This window comes from Equus caballus, chromosome 2, assembly GCF_041296265.1.
Source record: "Equus caballus isolate H_3958 breed thoroughbred chromosome 2, TB-T2T, whole genome shotgun sequence".
NCBI lineage: Eukaryota > Metazoa > Chordata > Mammalia > Perissodactyla > Equidae > Equus > Equus caballus.
This window is the reverse complement of record NC_091685.1, coordinates 21,781,752-21,809,549: the sequence shown is the minus strand read 5'-3', so window position 1 is coordinate 21,809,549 and position 27,798 is coordinate 21,781,752. Positions and strand designations below refer to the sequence as shown.

Genomic DNA, 27,798 nt, shown 5'->3' with positions numbered 1-27,798 from the left:
TGTGCTTTCAAAACTGCAGTGAGCTGCTCCAGCTAACAGGAGGACCCATTCCAAACAGGTAACTGGAGGTCAGGAAAATGCGGGTTTGGTGATGGCTACATCGCTGTTGTCAGCCTTTTAACAACTAAGACGGTGGTGCCGTTGGGTTTGGGCCTGGGTTACTTGTAAGACAAACCACAAGGCTTTGTAAAATGTAAACTGTTGGACAGGATCAAAGCATTATCCATAGGTCAAAATATACTCCAAATGATCATTACTATGACAGCGACAAGAAAGACCCTACACAATCGTGTGGCTGGTGCAAGATTCTGTTACTCCCTGTCCAGAATCTTTTTGCTTTCTGTCAATTTCTGTTCAAGGCAGACCATGTCTGAACTCACATCTGGCTGGCACGGAATCTGTTCTCTGTGCTTGGCCTCCATTTTTGGTAGCCTGCTTCTTGAGCTCCATGTTAGTCTCACAAACCAAACCTTCCCAATAAGCGGGTCACACTGGCTTTAGAGGTGTGCCCAAGATATTGATCCCCTCAGCACACAGTGGGGCTAGGTGGGACCTGGAGACCACAGACAAGTTGCTTCCAGTATAAGTAGCCTTTATCCCAAAGTGCCACATAAACATCATTTTCTTTGTGTGGCATGACATAAAAGTTTGGTAAGCACTGTCATGAAAGACTTTCTAAAATCTTGCTGCACAGTGAGGCTAACAATGAGGCTAGCATTCTAAGTTCCAGAATGAAAAACCAACCTTTACCATAAAAGCTTTGTGGTCCATTTCCCATAATTTTCTCCTAGTCACCTACTCCATGATTTAGTTTCAATTTCTGTCTGTATACCAATAACACTCAAACCTATGTATCACCTCTACCCACGTCTGTCTGAGTGAGCAAATCTACATCGCAAGTGCTTGCTAGAATATCTACCCCAGACCTTCCACAGGCACCTCAAATCCAACATGTCTCAAAATAAACCTAAAATGATAACCCTTAATTGAGCACTCACCATGTGTTATACAAACATTATCTTATTCGATCCTCAACCATAATCCTATAAACAGGTCAGAGCATTTTCACAAGTGACAAAACAGGTTCAGAGAGGTGAAGTAACACGCCCGCTGTCACAGAGCTGACACTAATGGAGCAGGGCTCAGAAGCCAGGTCTGTCGGCTTCAGGCCTATGCTATTTCCCACTGTAATATACTATCTCCCTCTAATCATATCCTCCGCCTGAATTCCTCAACTAAGCCAATCCAGTCCAAGCCGGAAACCCAGAGTCTTTGTGATGCTTCTCTATTCCTCGTGCCCCAAACGCAGGGAGAGCAAGTCTGCACACAAACCCTTCCGCAAAGCTCTGACCCGCACTCTCCCGGATGTCTTCCCACTGCTTCCACCCCACCAGTTCCCACCAGCTTGCATCCATCCAAGCAGCCACTTTCCCTGTTCCCACTCACAGGCTGCTGAGCAGAGCTTTAAAACAAAGCCCTAATCCTCAAACGTCTCTGCCCCTGTGAACCGTGACTGCATATTAGATTCGCCTGGAGAGCTTTTAGATTTTAGGTGCCCAGGACTCACGCAGTCCAACTGAATCATAATCTCTGGGGGTGGGGCTCAGGTGATGGTATGTCTGTAAAAGCTCCAGGTGATTCTATCTTGGAGCTAGAGTTGCGAGCCACTGTTCTCACTTCATGTCCCTAACCCTGGCTGAGACCCTAATATTGCTCAAAGCCAGCAACCTTTCCTGGAGCTGCCGTTCCCAACCGTAACACTTTCCTCAGGCTGCCCACCTCATTCCCACCTCCTCGAAGCAGACGGCCCTGCCTCCCGTTTCAGAGACGAAATGCAGGACATTGGTATCCATGCTCTCAAATCGCATCCTCTCTACCTTTAAATTCACCTATAATATCACATATTCCCTCCTTTCCTCCTATCTCCAGAGAATGCGGTGTTCCTAGCTCTACCCACAGCCCGTCCCCCAGACCCACCTCCATTTATAACTCACCTCCCCAATCTCCACCATCTACTTTTCCTCTGCACCTTCCCTCAGTCTATAAAAATGCTCAAGTATGTCCTATTTTTAAAAGGTCTTCTCTCAGTCTTACATCCCATATTATTTCTGGCACCAACTTCTTCAAAGAGGTGTTATACTTACCATCTTTTTAACCTGAAACCACGAAATGAATTTGGGCTCTGCCCCCAACATGTAATTAAATGCTCCCACTATAGCTCTGGTGACCTACTCACAAACCCAAGGCCTGTTTTGCATCCACGCCACACTCCGTCGTCCCTGTAGCATCTGAATCCTTCGGCAGCCCCCTCCTCCCAGCTCGTCCCTGAACTTCCAGCAGGCCACTCCCACCCGGTTCTCCTCCCACCTCTCTCACTGCTGTTTCTTAGTTTTCTTTGCTGGCTCTTCTTTTGTTGCCTCCTCCTTAAATATTGGTGTTCTCCAGAGCTGTCTCAACCCTCTTGACACTCTCCCAGTGTGACACATTCATCCTCCTGGCTTTGACTCCTCCATGTGTGCAGTGACTCCCCATCTCTGGCTTTTTGTTTCACCCCAAGTTCCAGCCTGTACTTGCTACTACCTGATGGAATATCTCCCTATGTAACCCATAAGACACTCCAAATTCAGGGACCGGCCCAGTGGCGCGGCAGTTAAGTGCACATGTTCTGCTTCGGCAGCCTGGGGTTCGCTGGTTCAAATCCCAGGTGCAGACATGGCACCACTTGGCAAGCCATGCTGTGGTAGGCGTCCCACATATAAAGTGGAGGAAGATGGGCACAGATGTTAGCTCAGGGCCAGTCTCCCTCAGCAAAAAGAGGAGGATTGGCAGCAGATGTTAGCTCAGGGCTAATCTTCCTCAAAAAAAAAAAAAAGACACTCCAAATTGAAAAGTCAAAACTGAACTAATTATCTTCTCTTTGAAACTGGTTCCTTTTGTCTCCCTAATCTCAGCTAATGGCATTCACCATCTATGCAGGCATCCAAACCAAAACCCTTACCTTTGATGCCTTACTCACCTTCATTCACAAAGGGTCACCAAATCCTACTGATTTACCTCTGAATTTCTTTTAATTTCTTCTGCCATTTCCATCACCACTACCTTAATTCAGGTTTTATCACCTTTTGACTAGACTAGTGCAAAAGCTTCCTAATTAGTCTCCCAGATTTCTCCCTATTTTAGTCTAGCCCCCACATTACTGACCTCCCCCACCAAAAAAAAAACAAAAACAAAAAACTAATTTGCTTCAAAAACAAAACAAACAAAAACTTCACACACATAAAACAAACTAACTTGGGCCTTCCTGCCCAAACTATTGAAATTAAACTCCTCAGGCTCCATATGCCTCTTCTCAGTCTGCATGGTCGTTCTCATCTTCCGCCGCGTCCTGGGGCCCACAAAGCGCTCTGAACCAAATGACTTCTTCCAGAGGAAACTGTACTTTCACACCACAGGACCATTTCTCCTGCTGTTCCCCTATTCTGAATTTCCTCCTAGTCCACCTATGCTTGATCAATGCAAGTTTTACTTTTTCTGGAAAATCTCTGGATTACTCCCTACCCCAACCCTCCTGGAAGAATTACTTTCCATTGCCTCTGAGTTTCCACAAAATCACATGTTGCGTCAAATCCACCCTGTACTAACGTTGTATGTTTACTTGATCATCTCCCCTACTAGACTACGGCCTTCACACACATTGGGCCTCCTCTGAGCTTGTACCCCGGTACCTGCTGCAGTGTCTAGCACAGAGCATGTGACTTGTACTAGAAGAGGAAAGTTCATGAAAGAAATGGACACCATGAGTGGTTCCTGGTCAGAAAGCCCCCCATTCTCTATCTACCCACACTATTTCTCACTCAGTCAAGAAGCCCAGGGAGCCCCTGGTCTTTCCTTTTCTCCCCCCATTCATTGCCCAGCTACCTCTGCTCCGTGTACGGCTGAATCTTTTGCACAATGATGTCGGAATCCAGCACCCCCAGGAGGACCCCAATCTGGCGGATGAACATCCCCTTCAGCCTCTCAGTTAGCTGACTGACGTTGACATCCAAGATGATCTCCACCAGGTTGTTTTTCCTGGGATCTGGAAAGCATGTGGATCAGTCACGGCTTCAGGAGTAGGAGAGTTAACACAGCCCTGCCGCTGTGCGTTTGCTTTGGCACAGGAGAAAAGCAGTGAGAGCACTCAGAAATGCAACTGACCTCCTTCAAATGCAAAGCGACAACAGAGAATTCCTACTAATGCAACCTGGGGCTGCCTTGGAGAGGCAGGCACTCCTGGTCTCTGTACCAACCTGAGAATGGCCACACACGTGCTGGGGATCAGGCTGAAGCAAGGAGGCAAAGGGGATGAGTGAAGCAAGCGGGGAAGAAACACTTCAAGGCTTGTTTTAAAAGCCTCTGCCCAATCGGCTTTGCTGAACTCTCCTGGCCAAGCCGGAGGCAGTATCCAGCAATCTCTCCCAATCCACACCTGATTTTCAGTGACCTGCTGTACTTTGTCTACAATAATGGGAGGGAAAATGTTCATCTCAGCCATCTTATCAATAATGGGAATGCATCCACCATACGGGTTTGAAAACAGTAACCACAAAGGAAATCCAAGCAGCCAAGAAAGAAGGATTTCCTTAGAGCAACATCACAGCTGCACGGTCTTTTTACAGCTCTGGAACCGTGAGAACACTGCGCTTTACATTTGATGATGTCCTAAACATTGTGCTACACTTGGAAGTTAAAAGTGATTATTCAGAGGGGCTGGCCCCGTGGCCAAGTGGTTAAGTTTGCGCGCTCCACTGCAGGCGGCCCAGTGTTATGTTGGTTCGAATCCTGGGCACGGACATGGCACTGCTCATCAAGCCACGCTGAGGCAGCGTCCCACATGCCACAGCTAGAAGGACCCACAACAAAGAATATACAACTATGTACTGGGGGGCTTTGGGGAGAAAAAGGAAAAAATAAAAAAAATCTTAAAAAAAAAAAAGTGATTATTCAGAATACCTTATTCACATACTGGGATACACCACTTGCCTGTTCTGATGTATAATTGACATAACTAGGAGACAATCTGTGATCTGATTTTAAACACAGAAGAGACTTTATAGTGTCTTGGCTGTTGTCCTTCAAAGAGGTAGGACAAGGACTGGAAGACCTGCCAAGATCCCTTCCCATTAAGACATCTATACATGAGCTTGGCCTAGATAATAAAGAGCAGGTTAAAAGTTAATACCTTCTCGTCAGATGCTCAGGAATTTATAAAGCTCTACCCGACCCCCACACTTGCTTCCTCCCTAATACCAAATTAGCCTCAAAGCAAAATAAAAACATAGTTCCATTTAAGAAAGAAATTTTATTTCTGAAAATCTGAAAATGTAAAGGTTACCAGTTACTTTACCTTCCCTGGCTTGTCAGACAAAGCCTGAGGCTCAACTTATAAAAATAAATTGTTTTCTGCATCTGGGTGCTGATGAGCCATCATGACTCAAGTTATTCCTGTGCTCTGATTCCCCAAGCACCCAGAGCCTGCTCCCATCAGCCATGTGTAGAGGAGAAAGTGCTGGACCAGGAGCACAAAGGCCTGGCTCTGACACAACTGCTGTGTGACGCTGAGCAAGCCCTGCCCTCTCTGAGTTTCTGTTCCTCCATCTGAGATGAGTAGGGGGAGATCCATATACTTGAGTGGGTAGGCGAGGTGTTGCTGGAACAGACAGTCTCTAAGAATTTTTTGGCTTCGGGTTTGCAGATTTTTTTAAAAGCTGGACATGCCGACTGGCTCTGTCCCTGCGGGGGAAGGTCTGCTCACACTCGAGGCCCTGCTTGGCTGATCCAGGACTCCATTCAGTCTCATCACTAAATGAACTCACCAGGCTTCACCTCCACAGTGGTCCGGTCTGTGTCACTCTCACCCTTCGCATCAGTCACTTTCAGGTGAAATGTGTAAGTTCCCTCGACCAGGTTGGAAAGAAAGAGGATAGGGTGGTGGTCAGAGTGATTTAACACCTCCTGTGGGGTTGAACAACATGGCTATGTTGCAGAACAAAACCACATTCCTTTCGTGGAATCAGTTCTGCTTGTCACAACTAAGCTCCCTCGGGGCTGGAATGCTTCAACGCTGGGCAGTTTCTGCTCTGGAATGGCAATGCAGCCACAGCTGCTGGATCAGGAGACAGAAACACATTCTGTGCCACAGGAGCTTGCAGCGTGACCCTGAGCAAGTCATTTAACCTCTCTGGATTTCAGAGAGCAATCCAGGTTTGATATAAGGGACCACTTGGTTGAAACTGGAATGTTTGGCTCAGGCCCCTCTCCCCATCTCACGACCTTGACCTTGTGTAGCTCTCCAGCTCCTGGCACACTTACCCCTGCAGCTGGGCTCCCCTCATCTCGAGTCCAGAGGTAGCTGACTATTCCCTTGTCATCCGAGGACTTGGAGCCATCCAGCTCTGCCGTGTCCGTGGGCAGAGTAATCACCACATTCGCGGTTATCTTGGCGGTAGGTGGTTTGTTCATCTCTAACCAAAGAGAAATCACTGAAATAATGTAACATTCTGGAAAAGCAGGTCTGCTTCTTCATGATGCTTATGGGGAAACTAAACATTGAAAGCATCTTAAATGGAGAACTAAGTGCCTATCCATGGCAGGAACTAAGAGTGTAGATTTAAAGCCACCAGGGCCACAGGTCCTGAGGCTCGAGTCCCACTCAAAGAAATGTTCTCCTGACACCGTACAATAGAGGGGACAGGGGCAGTTTCCTCCTGTATTCTCCAGCAGCCTCCCTGAAAGGACTCCATCTCTCTGCTTTGGAGGTATGTGATGACTGGAAACAAAGGGCCAAAACGTATTAAACCCTTGGAGCTTAGGATGCTTCTAGCTGATACCACAAATTCTCTTTAAAACATGGCTTAAAATGCTATTCTCTGAACATCTTTTTTGATTCCTTCCTTACTATGTTGATAGAGAAAAGGGAGAGAGACACCTTGCTCATCTGGGGCCCCACCTGCAACTTTGTTTACGCAGGTGTGTGCCCTGTTTACTGAGCTCAGGATACTGCATCTGGAGGCCATCCGCATATCTGATGGGTTTTCCTACTACCAGCTGACAGCCCTCGCCCCAAAACATGACTGACCACCACGCCTGCAAACCAGAGCAAGGCCAGTCCACTCTTGCCTCAAGTTGACCTCAGCGTGCAGGCTCATAGGCCGAGCACAGGAAGCCACCGTGCAGGACAGTCATTCTGAGGTCTGACAGCAGGTGTCACTGCAGCTACCTGGAGAGTCAGAAACCCTGGGGCTTAGCAGCACAAACGCAAAATTAAAACGCAAAGGAAAAAACCTTAATTCTTTCCCTATTCAATAGAGAAGAAAGGAAGGGAGGGAAGGAGGAAGGGGAAAACAAGAAGCTAAAATTCACCTCACAGTCACTCTCACTTAAAGGTTGTTTTAGGAAAGCAAATAATAGCTGCCCTCACCCCAACCTTCTTCCCACTCCTTGTCTCTAATCAATTTCTGCACTCTAACAAGAGATGATGGATTCTTCCGTTATTTGCCCCAGAGTCTGCTGCACCAACCCAAGGCAAGGAGGTACCTTCTTTGACAATGACATTCACAGAGCTCTGGCTTTGCAGGTTCCTCTCATCTTTGACAGTCAAGGTGAACACATAGGTTCCCACCTGCAGCCCCGTCACAGTGGCGACACTGCTGTTAGCATTCTCAAGCTGTACCCCGTCAGGTCCCCTGGACAAAGAGAGAAACCAGAGGGTGGAGTTGCACCTGTCTGCTGCTCTCCCGTCCCTGACTCAGCAGGAGGAGACAATTATTGCCTCAGCTAAGACATGAACTATTGTTTCCCAGACCTTGAGAGGGCATATTTAAAAATATTCCATTTGGACAGAGTGTCATTTGGCCCCAAAATACAGGCCACCTGCTGATCAGAAAATTCCACTCACCAACTTTGAAACACACCTAGCCTTATCCCTTATATAAGCTTCTAGAACATTCAAACTCTTTGCTGTTTCAGTTTCTGAGAGGAAGAAAGTGCTCTGAACAGGTCTCTGATCAAAAGAATGATTTAAGAGTGATGTTTCTGAAAAGCATTTCTGGCTCAGTAGTTGGTTCAGCTCTTGCCAGCAAAGAAGCAAAATGCATTTCTTAATCTCAAGCCAAACTCTCTCCTGCTGAAAAGTGAGGGAAGGGAAAGGGGCCAAGGCTGCAGAAGAACTCTCAAGGCTACCGTCGTCTTCTTCGCTGCTCTATAAGCAAAGCTCCCTCCAGCTCCTGCACGGGGGCCACAGAGGACCCAGGACACCCTACCTCCTTCCTTCTCCCCTGTGGCCTCACACAGTAACCTGCAGCAGGGGTGTCAGCTCTGTGCCAACATCCGGGCACAATGCTGCACATACCAGGGAGCTCTTCTGTTCAAGCATCAAAATGCCCCAGAGCTTTCTTTAAAACTGCAGGACAACCAGAGAAATCTGCCGACTTCTACTTTTGCTTTGCTGTTGAAACATATAACCTCTCATCCTAGTGGCCCCTCCTGAAACAGATTCTCCTCCACGAAGCTATGCTAAGCATTATTCCAGCTGTAAACACTAATAAAACTCAACTGAAAGGTTTATCAGCTGTATTTTCAACAAACAGTTATAATTAGAACACAATTGGGGCCGGCCCCGTGGCTGGGGGGTTAAGTTCTCGCGCTCCACTTCGGCGGCCCAGGGTTCGCAGGTTCGGATCCTGGGCGCAGACATGGCACCGCTTATCAGGCCACGCTGAGGTGGTGCCCCAGATGCCACAACTGGAAGGACCCACAACTAAAAATACACAACTATGTACCGGGGGGCTTTGGGGAGAAAAAGGAAAAATAAAATCTTTTAAAAAAAATAAATAGGACTGGCCCTGTGGCCGAGTGGTTAAGTTCGCGCGCTCCGCTGCAGGCGGCCCAGTGTTTCGTTGGTTCAAATCCTGGGCGCGGACATGGCACTGCTCATCAAACCAAGCTGAGGCAGCGTCCCACATGCCACAACGAGAAGGACCCACAACAAAGAATATACAACTATGTACTGGGGGGATTTGGGGAGAAAAAGGAAAAAAATAAAAATAAAAAATCTTAAAAATAAATAAATAAATAAAACACACTGGACTGAGGAAGATTAGGTTCTCCAAAAGACTGAATCAAGAGCTGAGGAAAATAATTTTTAGAATCTAACTCACCAATTGTTAAGTCAGGTGGTTTCTATAGTCAAATTAAAGCCCCTTCCTGCCCCTCTCTAACGCCCTGGTCAAAAACAACAGAAACAAAAACCCAGTCTGTCCCATGGTGGCTACCTTTGGAAACTGAGAATGCTTTTAACTCTCCCTTGGAATTCTTTTGCTTCCTGTAGAATCTTGCATATAATCTGAGTTCCATTTGTTACGGTTTAAAGGAGCTAGAAGAAACTGTGGGAACCAGGGTCAACTATGTAATTCCAGTTTAATTAACATTATTTTGGTTACTGCCTTTGGCCTCTGGCTAACATAATTGGTAAATGGTGTCTTCAAGGAAACAATAACAGAGCGATGCTTTCATTTTGTAGATGAATTTTCAATTCTCCTTAATAGTTGCTCTGCCCCATCCCCCCTGCCAGCCTTACCCAGTTAATTTTGAGCAACGGTATTTTTCTGCTCCATTACCCCTTCCATCCTGCCTCTCAAGTGTAATTAAACTATGCATTTTCACAGATGGATTGTACCTGTAAAAGCACCAGGACCACAAAAATACTGCCCGGGGACTAGCTGATGGTAAGCATTCTTTTTTTCCTACAAGAATTATTTCATATCATTTTCTTAGAGTTGAAGTTTGGGATTACAAACATTTCTTTCTCAGTCACTCCCTTGGATAAGTCAGTAAGAGCAAGCAAGTTTACTTAAAACCTTGCTCTTCAAAGGTCTGGAGCCTTTGCATGAATAAGAATTTGGTGTCAATACTCACTGTGTTTTTTCCCAGAGATACGAGACAATCTTCTGATCATCTGAGCTTCGGCTGCCATCCAGGGTTGTGCTGTCCACGGGGAGGGTCAGCTCCTTGTCTGGGCCTGCATCTGCCTGAGGAGGCTTGTTGTTTTCTAAAAGACAGAGCCTTGGAGTCAAAAGCAGACAGTCCAGTTGGGAAAGGAAAGCAATCATTTGGGACATATGTTCTGGAAGCCATGAGGATTCTGCCTCTCTGCCCACAGAACGGTCAGATACTGTGGGAGATATGGGGACAGCCAGGGAGCTCAAATGAAGAATGTAAGACTGAAACATATAAAACAATTCTGAAAGAACATGACGGAACATAATGAAGTTATAATGCCATGCTGAATATGAAATATAATACTACAGGAGTTCAAATGAAAGGGTTTGAGTGATAAAGTTGGGCTTTCTTGAAGAAGTGGGCTTTAAGCTGGCCCTTAAAGGACATGGTAAGATTCGGGATGGCAGAGCCTCTATCTGCTAGGTCCCCTCAAAGGAATGATAACTAGCCAAGGGCAAGGGCATAAGCTGAGGCTGTGAGGTACTCCTTCTCTCTGGTTGTGAACAAAGCACTAAGGGAATGGACAACAGAAGTTGCCAGGGGCTTCATGGAACAGTGCCTCTTGCTTCTACCCTCATATAGCTCAGAACCCAAACCCTCTTCTTCCCCAAGGTTAAAGGGACCAGCCAACAGAAGAGGCTGCACCACAAGGCTGGAACTTACCAGGCTGCACAATAACAGTCACTTGAGCAGTGGCCTGCTGTCCTATTGTGTCAGTCACTGTGAGCTCGTAGGTATAGTCTCCTTCTTGCATGGCAGAGAGCTGCAGGGTTGGTGTTCTAACACCCTAATATATAAAAACAGACAAGTGGAAAAGCAGACTCCCAGAATCACAACATCATACAGTAAGTCCTCCTCTGGTAGAAATGATTTACCCAGTTTTCTAAACCCAGCTTGGCGTTGGGCTATCACCTCCCAGTTCAGCAGAATTAGAGAATGCTGAATCAGCCCCTGTGGAACATCTTGCAAAGTTTCTCCCTTCAAGGGAACAGCCCTCCCTGACACAGCAGCAGCTTCAAATAAAGTCAGAGCTCTCACAAGGGAGGGGAGAACGGGAAAATGTGCAGAGATAACCAAGGTCAGTCTCTATGAGCCAAGCCAGAGAGAAGACCATGAACGTAAAATAAAATAACACAATTTTAAAAGCCATGTTCTTCCTACAAAAGCCACGCAGTGATCCTAATAAAGCTACCTCAATAAAACACAGCAGCGACTCAGGACGCTAACACCACACTGTCCCCTTGTGAGGTTTGTATAGATTCTGCAACAGAAGCAAAACCTAACATGATACTTAAACTAAAGCCAGGTGAAATGTGAGCTTCACGTCATGCCTCAAGTCTGGAAACATAGACTCTTAAGTGTCAGAAGGAACATTATAAATCATTTAAGGCAAACTTCCAATGTAGGAACTTCCTCTAGAATGGTGGGTAAAAACTGGCAGGCTCTGGGCTGAATCCAGCTTGCAGACATTTTGTTTGACCTGTAGTGTCTTAAAAGTTAGAAAATTTCACATAAAGGTCTAGATTTCTGTCTTCTCTTGAAAAGCTGGATGATCAAGCAATATTAGGACCATACTTCCATGTGGCAACAACCAGCTGGACCTGAAGAGCAGCTGACCCCTTTGGTCAGGGCTGAAGTTCTCCAGTTCGCCAGAGCCCCCATCCAGTTTTCTTTCTTTACTTACATTACCTGCCTGGTGACAGATCTAGTCTCTTCTTAAATATCTCCACAGAGAAGATGCTCACCATCTAGTCAGGCAGTCGACTCCAATTTGGAATAGAGTTCACTAAGGTTTGCACCCTTATAGCTTCTAAATAGTTTTGACCCTCTGGAATCATCTAGAACAACTACCATCTCTCACCTAGCCTTTTCCTCTAATACTAAACATTTAAGATAAAGGTTTTTGCTAATGTGTTAATTAAAGTCCCCTTAAACTTTCTGGATTTTTAAAAAATTCAAGTATTCTATGCACAAATCTGACTTTGGTAATTAAAATGGAGAAAAACAGGCCTTGGATGGGTGACCCAGTCCAGCAGCTCTAAGCCCCCTGGGCAAGAAAAGACAGAAACTACCCCCTCCTACCTGCATCTCCACCACTTTCCCTTTGCTGCTTGGGCTGAGCGACCACTCATAGCTGGTGATGCCATGATCATCAGTGCTCTGGTTCCCAAAGAGGGTGATGGAGTTCTGGGGCAGGGTGATCACTTGGTTGGGTCCAGCGTTGGCCACAGGAGGGTAATCCACAGCTTTGTTCACCGTCAGGCTCGCAGTGGTGGAGTTGGTAGCTCCATCAGAGTCTACAACCGTCAAACTATCAGGGCAGAGAGAGTTGTGCAATCAGAGATGGGCTTAAGGAAAGAGGAATAAACACGAGAGGACTGCAAATCAAAGCTGAGGAATCCCAAGGTGGTAGGGTTACTAACTGGTACCCAATTCTTACCCATTCCTCCTGGCAGTCATACTAGAAGCTAACACTGACTGAGCGTTTACTCTGTGCCAGGCACTGTTCCAAGCGCTTTGTATCTCATCAAATCCTCACAACAGCTCTGTAAAGTACCGTCCTCATTTTACTCCTTACATCTATGAGGAGACTGAGGCAGAGAGAGCCAAAGTAACTTGCCAAGGTCACACAGCTTGAAAGGAGTAGAGACAGGATCCGAATCCAGGCAATATGTCTCCAGCACCATTTTGCTCTGCTGCCTGCGTGTCTTTAGAAGCACTGTCTGATGCGGCCCTCACAACAATCTAATAGAGTAGATACCATCGATCTCACTTTACAGGAGGCTTAGAGAGGCTAAATAAGCTGCCCAGGGCTACACAGTGAGCTAAGATGCAAGCCCAGTTCTCTGACCCCAAAGCCCAGAAACCAAGTCTTCAGACAAGAGGATACCTGGCCTCTAGTCCCGTGGGGTTCAAGGACGCTGCGCTAAATAGAGCAAGCTCTGTCTGCAGCAGGTTTGCCTCCCATCATCCTGTTTCGGCTGAGTACAGATCACAAGAACGGACATCCTAGGCAGACAGCCTCTGGGATGGACCAGGAGGGCTGGCTCTGGTAAGACAGGAGCCTGAGATGGAAATGCATTCTCCCACGCAACAGTTCCACAGTTTGTGCCAGTGTGAAATAGGATTTGCAAGAGAAAAAAAAATGTTCATTTATAAGAGCAGGCTTTTACCTAAATGATGCTTTCCAGCTGAACAGCCTAAAGCTTCTCTTGCCACCTCAAAATGTGAGCATAAGCAAGCAAGGAGGTTTGGGCTCCTTCCATTTTGCTGACAGAAAGAGGAAAAGCATAGAAAAGACATGTCGTTTGTTTAAATCTCGCCACCAGCCACAGACAGAGCCAGACATCTGTGGGGTTTTACCCACAATCTCACCTTTTCCCTACGGTCTGAAGGGCATTTTTGGTATTACAGTCTTTAGAAAAAGTGCACAAAAACATCAGACACACAGACATGTGCAAATCAGCAAACATCTGAAAAAGAAAAATCCGAGAAGTTCTCTTTTTCCAGTTTCCTTGTTTTCAGTTTTTTGTTTTTTAACATATCCTATTCCAGAACAAAACCATTTGTCTACTTGTAGACAAATGGCAGCTGCCCATTACTCCAACTTTCACCTCGAGCAGTCCCCGGCTTGCATGCAAGTATCCTGGAACGAAACCGCAGCTGACCATGGGGCTGGGGAAAGAGGCTACTGCCACATAAAAGCAGAGAGAGCAAAAGGTAAGTGGAATCACACAAGATTGGACCTTAATGTTAATCAAACCCAAACCCATCATTTCATAGACTGAGACTTAGAAAAAGAATCACTCCCAATACCCCATCCACCCAAAACTCTACAGGCCAACATTGTGGTTAAAAGCTCAGACTATGGAGCCAAACTGCCTGTGTGACCTTGGGCAAGTCACTTAACCTCTCTGTGCCTAAATCTCCTAGTCTGTCAAACAAGAGCAATTATAATACCTGTTACAAGGATTAAATGAGATACTGCATGCAAACAGCTCAGAACAGTACTAAACACAGAGTAAATGTTTACGAAACAGTAGCTATTATTGTTACTATTTTTAAAAAGGATCGACATGGCTCAGGCTAAATTCCATTAACATTGAAATTCCTATATTAGAAATTCATTTTAAGCCAGTGAGAAGGCCCCAATCTTGTCCTGGCAGCTACTCTTCATTCACCTGAAGTCTGGAGTCAATGGGAGTGCTGCTAAGTCAAAACTTGTGTATTTATTATTCTGGTAGATGTCGCACTAGGACACTCATTGCTGTGGCTCTGGTGGTGTGTCAGACCTGACTCCTCTCAGCCCCAGTGGGGAAGACGGATGCCCATGAATAAGCTGGGGCACCACAGCAGGTGCCCCAGAGAGGCACTGAGTGCAACAAGAGGAGAGACATATCCTGTCCTCCATGGAGGGATCTCAGAGAGCCTCGTGGAAAACTGAGCAGGTCCTTAAGGATGGGCAGAACTCAACAGATTGAGAAGGGCATGCAAGGAAGCATAAACAAAATATGTACAGGTCAAGTCAAGGAGTCACGGAGTGGAGCAGAACAAGCCTTGACTTGGGGGTTAGAGAATCTGCATTTCAGTTCTAGCTGTATGACCTCAGAGAAGTTAGTAAATAGACTAAGGCTCATTTCCTCAGATGTAAAATGAAGACAGTATCTTGCACGTATGGTGTTTGTATGATACTCATGGACACATTCGTTGTAACATACAAGGAATTATGCAAATATAAGGAGGATTACTCTAGAGTCAGCCTTACACTCTCATTAATCACATTCTAGAACGTCGCCACTAGTTCCCAAAAGGACTTTCGTTCAATCAAGTTCTCCAAAAATCTCCAATAGAGAAAGATTCTACAAATCATATTCAAATAAACCACTAATCAAAAGTAAAGATTTTGAGATCTCATAAGTTGAGGAAGCATTCCCCAAAGAGAAGGGACAGCTAGGAGTAGGTTCCTTCCAGATTTTGCCTGAGAAAAGACAAAGGAAGATGGGCCCTTTCACTTAATGACGGAAATCCTAAAAAAACTTTGGAGATCTGCTAGCTAAGGCTTTCAGAAGGAACAACTGTGGTGGATCCTGATCTACCAAGCAGGGCCCTCTGCCCTAAAATGTTATCATCGTGTGACCACAATCACCATAGGGCTCAGAGAACCAATAGAATCACAGGCTGTATTATCAACCAACTCTACAGTGAATTTGATATCTGTCAGAGTTATTCCTATAAGAATGTAAAACCCACAAGACCAACAAAAAAAAAAAAAAAAGGCCTATAGTAAACCTGAAGCTGGATCCCAATTTACCTGAAAGTGTAGTTCCCAGGGACGAGCTTACTTAATTTTAATATGGCCGTATCTTCAGAAATCTTCTCTTCTCTCAGAGGCCCCTTAAGTTCTTCCCAATGGTACTGCACGATTTTATCATCATCAGTGCTTTCTTGACCACAAAGAAACATCAGTTACAACATGAGAGCACTGGGTCTCAGCATTTATCCAGTTTACACAAACCAGGACAACTACCCAGAGACTTGAAGCTAGGAAAATGTCATGAAATTACAGACTCTCTCTCCAGAGTGTTTCTTCCCTAGGAATATTGGGTCATTCTGCCTCTCTATGAATACGCCACTGCGTAGTTTTCCAAGGACGCAACACAGACAACCTCTGGTTAAAATGCTACTGTATAAAAAAAGGAAAATCAAAAATTCTTAAACATGTGAGAAGATACTCGACCTCACTTAAAATAAAAGAAATGCAAATAAAAACTACACTTGAGAAACCATTTTTTTAACCTATGAGATTGGTAAATACCAAAGTTTCATAACACATTATCTGGGTAAAAGTGTGGAGAAAGAGGCTCACTCATAAGTCGTGGTGGAAGTGTGAGTTGATGCAACCTCCATAAGAGCAATTTGGTAAAATTTATCTTTGCCCCTGCAATTCCTCTTCTAGGAATATATCCTACAGATATACTTGCAGGTATGTTAAATGTCATGCTTACAAGATTATTCATGGTAACATCATTTGTAATAGTAAAAGACCAAAAATAATCTAAATGGTCACCAAGGGAGATTGATTGAAAACAAGTATACATTCATACAATGAAATTATACATCCATATAATGGAAGGCCATGTAATCATTAAAAGAGAAAAGAATGAAGAAGAATTTCATGTACTGATTCAAGAAAAATTCTCCAACATATAGAAACAAGCATTGTACACAATAGTGTGTATCCAGTGTTATCGTAAAGACTGCATATGTATTTTCTTATATATGCATGAATTATCACTGGAAAGATACATAAAATAATACTATTGATCGTCTGTAGGAAAACTAGATAGCTGGGAGACAGGGATGGTAGCGATTCTTTTCACAGTATACCTTTATGTATTATTTAACTTTGACCTATTCAAAAATACAAAATAAGGGGCCAGCCTGGCGGCGCAGCAGTTAAGTATGCACGTTCCGCTTCTCGGCAGCCCAGGGTTTGCTGGTTCGGATCCCGGTTGCGGACATGGCACCGCGTGGCAAAAGCCATGCTGTGGTAGGCATCCCACGTATAAAGTAGAAAAGAAGATTGGCATGGATGTTAGCTCAGGGCCAGTCTTCCTCAGCAAAAAGAGGAGGGTTGGCAGTAGTTAGCTCAGGGCTAGTCTTCCTTAAAAAAAAAAAAAAGCTACAAAAATACAAAATAAAATGGCTCTATGAGAACCATTTCTAGTACTCTCACAAGTGCTTCTTACTGTTCTCTTTCCTTCCTCTTGGCCTGCTATTCTTCTAGCCTCCTCTTCTTGCCAGAACCATCTACATGAAATGTTTAACCTTGCTAGAGATCCCTCTGCTAAAGCAGTGACTGCCTCTGCCAAAACCCACTGTCAGTGCCGAGACAGTCAGGGTAACAGGGCCTCAACGGGTCTCAGAAGAAACCAGGCAAGTGCTGGTGAGATGGGAGGCTTGAAACCTCCTGCACACACATAGTCAGGATCCAAGGCAAAGACTCAGAAGTCCTCTCATGGCACCCATCAGGTGACACTATCCTGAAGGGTAAGATGTAATGAGCCCAGGCAGGGGTGTAGAGTACATTCTGCGAGTCTTTCCAGGAGAAGGCTGACACGAACCTTGTTAGGCAGTGAAGGCTGGGTGAGAGCTCCTCAGTCAAGACTCTCAGTTACTTATCTTGCTGTGATAGAAGGAGCTTTGTTTCCGTAACTGGGAATGGCAATTATATCTGAGCAAATTTGAAAAACACCAAATTTGAACTAAAATAATGCTAAATATGTGCATAAAGCCACTTGCTTTTTTAACCATCTCAGAGCAGAAATATTACTTCAAACAAGCCACATGGGGATTGTAAATCCAGCCTGTCTGGTTTTTACTTCCTGATCAGTTGCTTCCGATGGTTGGTCTTCCTAGAACACGGTCAAGAAGACTGGCCTAAACAGAATGCAGACATAGCTGGCTCCAAATCTTCTACCAGAGTTTTCTACGAGAGCACACAGTGAATGCTCTTCTGGAACGTTACGGCTGGACAAGTACTCACGGCTGCCATCAATGACTGTAGAAGTGGTTGGCAGAGAGATCTCCTGGAACTGTGGTGACACAATGGCAACAGGCGGCCGATTCTTACGGGGCTCTGTAAGAAAATGACCCAGAAGAAATTGGAAGAGGGGCTTTATAAATTATAGGAGGAGCGGGCCACATCTGGGTGGATTATAAAGCAGCTTCTATTACATAAGTGACTGTTGAAGCATAGCCAAATGGGAAAGTCACAAGACCAGGTTGCCATTTTAACATAAGACACCTGAGAGTGTTTAAAGCCTCTTCCAAACCGGACTAGTCCTAAGACCATGGCCTGTGTGTTCTTTCAATGTTCATGTGCTATCTAGCTTACGAAAAGCACTATAGCAGCAAGTGATTGCTTTCAGGGCAAGCTGACTAGAGGTGGGCAACAAGCAAGCTTTGTGCAATAAAGGCCTGGGCAAACAAACTATCCCTTAACACAGACTGTGCTGAAAAGATAACAGGTGATTTCTCAACCGTCCTCGAGCTGACTGTGTGTGAGGTGACTAGGCCTGAGTGATGGGAAGGTCACGAACCACTCTGGTCCAACCCGACTGTGAGCTACATACCCAGCAGCCTTTTCTTTGAGAAATGATTGAATGGTCTTTATGCCAAACCCATTTTTAAGAAGGTAAAAGATTACCTTGACTACAAAGTTCAAGGAATGAAAAGAAAATGTATTACCAACAAAGACAGAAAACAGTACTAAGAATTTGTGCCAACGTATGTGCCACTTTCCAACTTACTCCAAATCCTCTGAAAATACGAAACAAGAAATCTTGCTATTATGCTGTAATCTACCAATGGTGGATCACTTAAAAGAAAGCCTGAATTTCATTTCCAAGGTGAAAGAGGACTGGCAGGGTTTAAATGAGGAATTCTGCGTGCAAAGGCCCACATTTCTGGAAAGAGATCAGAAAAGCCAGCCACTTGGCTGGTTTTCCTTTTACATGCTTCTCCTAGGGTCCTGGCTTTCTTGTGTCTCTTAAGTACAACACATGGTCCTCTCTCAGCATGACCCACTTGGAGAACCAGTTCTCAGGCAAATAGACTATTGCTCAGGCCATACTGCACTGTGGGCCATGTGACTAATATTTCCCCGCCAAGCCAAGTGTTCCAACTAGAACCAAAGTACATACTTTGCCACTCTAACCTTTTACTACATTGTGCTAGGAATTGCCCAATAAATATACTACAAAAAAAGAATGAGAATTAAAAAAGAATGACTGAAGTCAAATCTCCATCTCCTAGGCAATTCTGCTGAGGGAGTGATGGAGACAAGGCCAGGACTGAGAAACACATACCTGGTTTTACTGTCACATTCACATAGCCTTCCCCATGGGCATTTTGACCATCTACAATCACTTTGAATTCATACAGGCCTGGAGTGAGCTGCACAAGTGAGAGAAGATCTTTTAGACAATCACAAAGAACAGCGATTACATTTAAAATAACACATATATCTGAACTTTCCTATGCTGATGCTTGCACTCTCCTCTTCTTGCACTGTTTCCAAAATGGAGAAAGCAAACTTGCTGAAGAGATGAAACAATGAATTATAAACGAAAAAAACATAGCTTTTAATGTGAATCTTATTACTAGCTGACTCTCAAACAACAGAAGGGATTTCAATATCTCTGTACTCCCATTTTCTTTGCAGAAGAACTATTAAGGGCCCAATCATCCAACTTTACAGAATTATGAAATTAAAACAATCATCTCTGCAAAGAAAAACATTTTGTAAAAATATCAAATAGCTCCCAAATATCTAAATATTTTTCCCTCTTGATTTCCACTAACTGTATAAACATAACATAAAAGAAAAAAACACCCACAATCCCACTGTCCTAACACATCAATTTATCATATTTCTCTTATTTCTTTCCAATCCTTGACCACATGCAAAAAATAGTTTTAAACAGTTCATTTGTTCAACAAACATTTATTGAGAACCAAGTACATATCAGTCATTGTCCTAGGCATAGAGTTTGGAGATGAGTAAGATAAGATCCCTACCTTTAAGGAACTCCTATTTCAATGGTATTCAGGGCCCAGGTAAAATCAAGGTGCGTATCAAACTTTTAATTTTTCTTCTTTCCATTCATTTAGCATGAACACTTTCCCCATTATAAGAGTCTTTTTAGTAGTCATTTTAATGGCTACAGACTAGTACATGAATAAATGTGCCATAATTCACATAAGCATTCCACGTTGTTGGATATTTGAGTCATTCCCAAATTTTTACTATTATAACTAATGCTGTGATGAACATCTTTCAGGCAAATGGGGTTTTTTCCTTCTGTGGAATTATCTTCTTTGGGTAAATGCTAACTGACTCCATGTAGCGTTTTTGACTACTTCCTTCTTCCTGCAATGCTCTCCTTCCCTGGATTTCACTTCTCTGCCCACTCCTCATTTCTTTCAGTTTCCTCTCTCTTTCATACCTTTAATGACAGTGTTCCGCAAGAGTCCAATCACAACTCGTTTATTTCTTCACTCTACACACGCTCTCTGGATGATCTCATCTACTACCATGGCTTCAACTGTCATCTATTTGAGGGTGGTGTGCAAATTTATCTCTCCACCCAAGACTTGTATACAGATCTCTGGGCCCTCACACCCCCAGCTATTTACTGGACACCTCCACTCAAGTGTTTCACAGGTACCTCAAACTCACTCTGTTCAAAAACGAATTAGTCATCTGCAAACCTCCCCCAACTCTCCTCTCTTTCTGTGCTCCTCCTTTTAGTGAATATCACCACAATCACATCAACATCCGCGCAGGTGCCTAAGCCAAAGGCTAGAATTATCCTAGACTTCTCTTCCCCAACACCTCCACCCAATTCATTGATCACCAAGTCAAATCAAGTCAACCTCCATTATATTTCTCAAATCCACTCACTTCTCTCCATTCACACTGCCCTCACCTTAGTTTTTAACCATTCATCACAGCACAGTTGTTAAAAGCATCCGCATCAGAGACAGAAAGTTCCAGGTCAAATCTACCATTTAATATCTTTGTGAACTTTCACCAAATCACTCTATTTTTCCAATTTTTAGTTTTGTCATTTGTAAAACAGATGTTAACATTACAGTTTGGGGTTGTTATGAAGATTAAATGAAATAATTGCATAAAACAACAGCACTGTGTCTGGCACATGATATGAGCTCAATAGGTGGTTTTTAAGTTTTATTTTATTCATTTAGTTTTTTTACTCAGACGATTATCATCTCATACCTACATTTTTCCACACGTTCCTCATTGGTCTGCAGTCAGGGTGATCCTTCTAAAGTGAAAATCTGAACACGTCTTTCTCCTGCTTAAAATCTTTCAAAGGCTCTATATTCCCTCCGGATAAGATTCAAAGTCCTAACTCTGCCATACGATGCTCTGTGCAATCTGGCCCTTGCATCTCTCTAACTTACTTGTGCTACTGCTCTTCTCATACCATAGGGTCTGGTCAAGTTGAACCACATATAATTCCCTTCTTCCCACATTTTCTCTCTAATATTTGGCCCAGTGGTCATATTACTTCCTCTGCTTAGGGTATTATCACTCTATCCTTTACCTGGTAAGTTAGTCATCTTTCACAACCTAACTAGGCAAACTGTAAGAAATCTACTCTAACTCCTCAGGGCTTCAAGACTCCCTGCACTGACCTAGTGTATCCTCTGTTATAACACCTGCTTCCGGTCAGTGTCACCTACTAGACTCTATTGTCCTTCAATATTAGGATTGTGATTAATTCACTGGTAAGCCCCCAATGCCTGCCACATAACTACTATACAATGAACTGTTGTTGAAAGAATGAATGAATGAATGAGATTGTTTGGCCAAAGAATATGAACACTTTTATGGCTCTTAATAACTAAACTGAATCCCAAAAAAGACTGAGCCAATTTACACAGTCATGTGGCCACAAATAACCTAGCTTATCTCCCAAATTCTAAAATCCTTATGTTACCCTTAAAAGCTGTTTAGGGTATATTTTCAGCTATCACCACCATGCTTATACAGTCTTCTCAACATAAATGAAAATCTGAGAATCATATACTAACAAATACTGGATGTCAGCCAGTCACACTTTTGGAGGATTCAGTTCCAAAAGATTGTTCCCGACTTAAGTGTGGACAAAAAATCCAACAGTATACATTTTGGGAAATGGTCAACACCTCTACCCCAGCCCTGAAAATGACAGGAGGCAAATTCACCTTGGATAGTTTGAGGATCTGGGAATGTTTCCCTTCCATTTCTCCACTGTAGTCTTTAGGATGAGTAATCAGCTGCCAGTCGTAGGTGTAGGTTTCTCCTATAAAAGGGCAGTTACAAAAATCATGAAAACACACACCTACACACAAAGAGGGCAGCCAGACAGCCTGCCAATAACAAACCTCTTCTAAATCTTGACAAGGCCTTTGTTTTTTAGATCTCACCCTAAAGCCTCTAGGGAAACCAAATGTTCTGTTGAAAGGGTGGATTCTGCTGACTCAGCCACAGTCAGGGCTTCTTCCACTCTCCCAGCGATGCTCATTCCTGCCCCATACCCACCCTTCTCAAGGCCAATCCCCCCTCAAAATACCAGGGATGCTCATGGCATCCCAGTGAAGATACATGTCCTACCAACCACTGCAGATGAACTCATTGGGAACAAAGGCCATTTTCTTGCAAAACTTCTGCAACAAAGCACGGCAATGACTTCTAAATAACATGGTTCAAAAATAGCTTTTTACAGAGTGTTCACAATGCTCGTCTCACTGAGGTCATCACACCCTGGTGAGTTAAAAGAGCTACTTCATTCCTGCTGAGCTAAATAACACACTGCAGAAGATGGTAGGGATGGCCCATTTAAAACAGGCCCCACTGAAATTAATTAAGATCAAATGAAGCATTAAATGGTCCTCATTTGTAGCTTAGACTGTATGACTGGGGAAGGCAAGGATAGAATCCTTTATCTAACGGAATCCCTCCCCAGTAAAAGTGGTTTTAATTTTGGGGGGAACAAAATGCATTTCTTGGCTAGGGAAGGGTAGGATTTGGTAGAAAGGCTTAGTTTAAGTGACTACTCAAAAGGAAAAAATAAAAGGAAAAAAAGAAACCTCAAACTTAGAAGAGAATGGTATTCTTTTTCTTGTTTCATGAGTTCAAAAGTTAAAGTTTACACATAGAATCTAATTCTTAGATAGCCTTCATCTTAAGGCCGATTTTATTTCATAAGCTTGAGATATAAGATCGAGTACTCTTCCTTCCTCCCCAAAATACTAATTTTGTTATGGCCAGTTGTCAGCCCCAGGCAGCTCTCACCAGTCTATCCATGGAAGGTAGGTTAGGTGAGGAGCAGGAAAGCAGCAGCAGCAGTAGGACTGGTGCTGAGATGACATTTCTTCCAACTATAGTTGGAAATTCTTTTCCACACAGAAAACAGACTCACACTAGCCTGGGAACTGACAATTTTATAATATCTAAGGCTAGCAACACAAATTTCAAAAAAGGACAATATTCCTAGGACAGAAAAGCTCAGGGGATGAATTATGCCTTACAGCCAGAAATTTGCCCAAAGGTAAGAACAACTGAGTATAGGTCTGTTAGACAGAATGCTAGTTTTAATGATTTAGGTTAGTGGTTTTCAAACTGTGCCTCTGAACCCAAGAGGGATCCTGAGAGCTGCTGTCACAGGATATGAGGGGGGATGGAGAGCAGGCAGAGCTGCTCCCGTCTCATGATCACCAAACTTTGAAAGTTTGAAACCATCCATCTCATGTATCTGATAAGGGCTGAAGAACTTGGGAAGAGGAGAGTTGAAGAGAATCTGTTTCTCAACTGATGTGTTTTGAAATACTGATCTACAAGGTGATATTAACTTACTGAAATATACATGCAAATAGGGATTAGAAAAGAAAATACAGTAGAGCCCAGCATATCTTTCACAAAAGAGTTGAAGCAATCACAACTCAAGGCAGTTCTTTCCTCACCTCCGTCTTCAAAGGCCAACGAATCCATTCACCTTAACTAACCACTAGAGGAGAAAAGGAAAAAGCTCTCTAGAGGAAGGTGGAATGAATTGACAAGAAAACCTCAATTTGAGGGCAGAAATATAGAACAGAGAGGGCATTTCAGTTCTGTTAAAGTACTTTTTGCATAAATATACTATTTGCTATTACGCCTAGAAATTAGGAATACTGTATTAGAAATGTGTGTACCTAAAATGGAAGGACTCCATTTAGAATAGAGTATGGCATTCTACTTGACTAACCTTATAATGAGAGTAACAGAAACCCAATGCAATCCTTTTGCATCAAAGTATGCTTCACTTCATGTCATAGATAGTCTTAAGGTACTAAACATATGTGCTTATAAGTTAAACTTTGGTATATTAACATATACTTCAAAGGTGACAGGGATGCTCATCTTACAAAAGTTTTCTTAAAAAATGAATTAATCATTCCCTATTTATATATTTTATAAATTTGAATTTTGTATATCACACTGGAATTGTCTTTTTTTTTTTAAGTTTTAAATCTATGTTAGCAGCGGTCTTGAATAACTTCTCTCTAAGTTCTGCATCTGCTATTTACTAGTTTGGGCAAAACAAACAGACAAACCTGTTTCAGCTTCTTCCTCTTCTAAATGAGTATAATACAACTTACATTTAATGAGCAGCAGCTGTGTGCTAGGCACTGACGTAGATGCCTTATATACCATTTCATTTTGCTCTTAAAGTAATCTTATGAAGTAGGAATTATTATCCTCATTTTACTGAGAAAGAAATGGAAACTCAGAGAAGTTAAATAATTTGCTTAAAATCATTCAGCTAATGACTGGCTGAGCTGGGATTTGAATCCAGGCTTGACAACAAAAGTCTATGATCTCAAACATTATAGTATATTGCCTCTTGTATCACATAAATATTTGTGCATGCACCTGCTATCTCCTATTCTCACAGGACTGTTGCAGTGAGTAAATGAGTTAAGGTATTTAAATAGCATTATAAATTAAAACAGTAGTTCCCCAAACGTAAGGGAATGTTTTACCTTTCAGCGGTTCTTGGAGAACATATGCATTTAACTGAACTTCGTTCTTAGGCAGGGTTATCTGGACACTGTCTCCAGCAGAGACCACCAGTTCCTTTACAACTGAAACAAGGGAAATATACACGAGATAAGAAATTAGACCCAGGCCCTCTCACTCCCCTCCTTCCTTTTGTGGTCAAATTTCTTTTATGAACAATATTCAGCCACTGCCTTTATTTCCTCATTATTTATCCTCTCTAATCCCTGAAATTTGATTCTGCCCCCACTTTTCCATTGAAAAGAATCTTTGGGGGTCATCAGCGAACTGCTTCTTAGTAAATTAAATAGCTGTTTCTCACCCTCATCCTTCACCTCTGTGGCATCTCATTCTGCTGACTAGCTCCATCTTAAAACTCTTGGTTAGCATGACGCCATATTATTCTACTTTTCTTCCTTTCTCTTTGAGTTTTTCTCTACTGTATTTTAACTATGGTCTGTTCCTAAGCCCTCCTAAACTACTTTCTACAGAGTTCAATTCTATTTCAAGGATCACCTTTATGCTGATAAATAATTTGCTAATAAAATACATATATACAGTTCTTAGAAGGAAAGACAAGTGTCACGTCACAAGGCCAACCTTAATTTCTTTCCATTCCAGTTTCCATAACCATAGACTTAGATTACTCCAAGAATCTTAATTGGTCTTCCCTCTGCTAGCTCTCCCCACTCTAATCCATTCTGTCTTCCTAAAACACGCATCACCATTAATTTTTCTAAAATACTCACTTATCATGTTACTGTCCTACTTAAGACCCTGACTCCCACACCATGTTAAAGACCAAACTCCTAACCTGGCATTAGAGAACCACTATCATCTGATCACACCATCTCACCCTTCCTACCCAGTTCTGCCTCTAGTTATATTAATCTTCCCTCTTGTACCCCATAGAAGCCATGGTCTACTCTTGAGGACTTGGTAAAAGCTATTTCCTTCAATTGGAGTGTTTACCTGCCTTTCTTTATTCCAAATACAGTGCTTTGTTTCTAGCTTAAAGCCAGTCTTCTCTCCAAGAAATCTTCCCAGATCATTTCAGTTCAAACTGATCTACTTTAGCATTTTTGGAACACCCACATTAGCAAATAGCTATATACTATCTTTATACTATTCACTAGCTATCTCAGGTATATCAGAGTTTCTCAACCACGGCACCATTGACATTTTGGACCAGATTATTCTTTGTTGCAGGGGAACTGTTCTGCGTACAGTAAGACGTTTAGCAGTATCCCTGGCCTCTACCCACTAGATGCCAGTAGCACCCCTCCTCCATAGTTATAACAACCAAAAATGTTTGCAGGTTGTTGAGAACCACTGATTATATAAATCTTCTTTCTCTGACAATAATTGTTCATTTGGTATGAGACCTAGGGACTAGAAGAGCTTAAAGCAAACAACTGGCTGGTCCAGCCATAATTCAAGACTGGGAGGTGAGAAGGGCTTCCTAGAAAAATATGAAATTTGAGATGTGTCTGTCTGCTTGGGAACATTGCACTTGGGGAGAAATGAAACCATCCTTTATGGAAGCTTCAGCATTTAGACACTCCAGGAAGTGGAATTAGAATTCTCTGAAGTGATTTTCAAAAGAAAGAAAGAAACTATGATACTCAGAGATTGTATAATGGACAAAAATACAGAGCAACTCAAACTCTTCACAATTACACCAAAACTTACAGAAATTCTGTCTGAATACAAAAATTACTTTGGTGCCTCAGGATTGAAGCCCTAAAATTTCATGTTATAGTACCACCAAAGGAGACTCTAGGAAATTAAAAGTTGGCAAAATTTTGTTTTCACTGGCTTTGCTTCACCCTGTTGACTTTTTCAGGGGATAAAGATCAACTTGGTTTCCTTGATTAACTATTTCCTCCTAACTCCTTAGAACAGCACCCGTGATGCGCAGAGTTGTTGTTAAGGCAACACTTTATGTATAACTCTCCTTCCTATGGGTTACTTTAAAAATAAAGATGCTGTGAAAATCAGAGAGATAAATACCTGACCTACAATCAGCCTTTCAGATCCAACAAACAGATCCAACTCTTTTTTCCCAGTAGCCTCCGTTGGCTTGATTCCTTGAACATTACTTATTTGAATCCTGTGCCTTTAAGTTCCAGGCACAGCGGAATCTGGCTCTGGGAAAATGAGCCTCACAAATTCCCATAGGCTGGAGCCTGTTGAGAAAAGAATTGAGAGCCCTAGGTCCTACGATTACAGGGACAGGGTTATTTTTTCTCTAACCTACAGTATTCAAAAGTCATGTCTCCCTCCTTTCTTTCCACTAAAAGAGAACACTTTGATCAAATGCTCTAGGTTCCCATCCTATCTCCCAGGGCAGAATCAAAGGGCCTCACCTGGGTATGGTGCTGAGGTGCTCTGGAAAGAGGCCTGGGGGCTGGGGGTAGCATAACTGTAGGAGGGAGCCACAGGCAGAGGGCTAGCAATGTGGATTTTCCCCGGGCTTTTTACTTGCTGAGTACTAGGCGTGGTGCCGGGATCCTCTGATGTCTCAGGTTGGACTGATACATTCTTTGACCGACCAGCAATCTCTGCAGTCAGGTCTATGGTTAAGGGATTGGAAATTGTGACTGCCGTGTGGACCTAAAAAAATGCAAAAGTTCATTTGAGTAGGCAAAAGTTACACAGCCAGTTTTTTAGGTTATGTCTCAAGAAATAATTGCATGCTAAATGTTTTTTTAAAAATGCAAAACTGTCAAAAATACTAAAGAAACTAATTTCACCACCCAAACTCATGTTAAAATGTTAATATAAATCTTCCCAATCTTTTTGTCTTTACAAAGAGTTTTGCTTAAAACAAAATAGTAATAATTATACTATGTATACTTTTATCGTCTTTTCTCACTTGACATTTATATTTAATCTTTCTACAAATACTTATTGAGCACTTATTATGGAACAGGTCTTGTGGATCCAAAATATTTAAAAAAAAAACATAATCACTGGGCTCAACCACCAGCACACAATCTAGAGGGAGAGAACTGAAAACACAATAAGCCAAACGGTAAATATAACTATAAAAGTTATGATGAACCAAAGGAACACAATCTTAGGGTACTTAACTCCTCTCTTTTGGAGAGAGGGAGCAACTGAAGAAGGATTGTTTAAATAAATAA

The 27,798-nt window shown here is 43.0% G+C and overlaps 1 protein-coding gene and 1 long non-coding RNA gene across 12 annotated transcripts in view; one reads left to right on the top strand and one right to left on the bottom strand.

Moving 5' to 3' along the window:
- The window catches only part of KIAA0319L (KIAA0319 like), a 90,369-nt gene that overhangs the window by 10,471 nt on the left and 52,100 nt on the right, over positions 1-27,798 (bottom strand). For all 10 annotated transcript variants that reach the window (XM_005607206.4, XM_070260463.1, XM_005607207.4 and 7 more), the window contains 13 exons: positions 27,019-27,265; positions 24,634-24,735; positions 21,817-21,914; positions 18,909-18,996; positions 17,585-17,677; positions 15,350-15,482; positions 12,121-12,349; positions 10,702-10,825; positions 9,955-10,087; positions 7,576-7,724; positions 6,352-6,503; positions 5,856-5,994; positions 3,919-4,078 (listed from right to left, as the gene is read on the bottom strand). In XM_005607206.4, the coding sequence (XP_005607263.2) occupies positions 3,919-4,078; positions 5,856-5,994; positions 6,352-6,503; positions 7,576-7,724; positions 9,955-10,087; positions 10,702-10,825; positions 12,121-12,349; positions 15,350-15,482; positions 17,585-17,677; positions 18,909-18,996; positions 21,817-21,914; positions 24,634-24,735; positions 27,019-27,265 (1,847 nt within the window). The remainder of the gene's footprint in view (positions 1-3,918; positions 4,079-5,855; positions 5,995-6,351; positions 6,504-7,575; positions 7,725-9,954; positions 10,088-10,701; positions 10,826-12,120; positions 12,350-15,349; positions 15,483-17,584; positions 17,678-18,908; positions 18,997-21,816; positions 21,915-24,633; positions 24,736-27,018; positions 27,266-27,798) is intronic.
- LOC102147570 (uncharacterized) overlaps positions 9,367-27,798 on the top strand; it is a 54,541-nt gene continuing 36,109 nt past the window's right edge. Inside the window, exons 1-3 of one of the 2 annotated variants that reach the window (XR_002805378.2) lie at positions 9,367-9,445; positions 9,705-9,764; positions 13,594-13,758. This is a non-coding gene — a long non-coding RNA (uncharacterized lncRNA). The remainder of the gene's footprint in view (positions 9,446-9,704; positions 9,765-13,593; positions 13,759-27,798) is intronic. The other variant, XR_002805377.2, reaches the window with a different exon arrangement.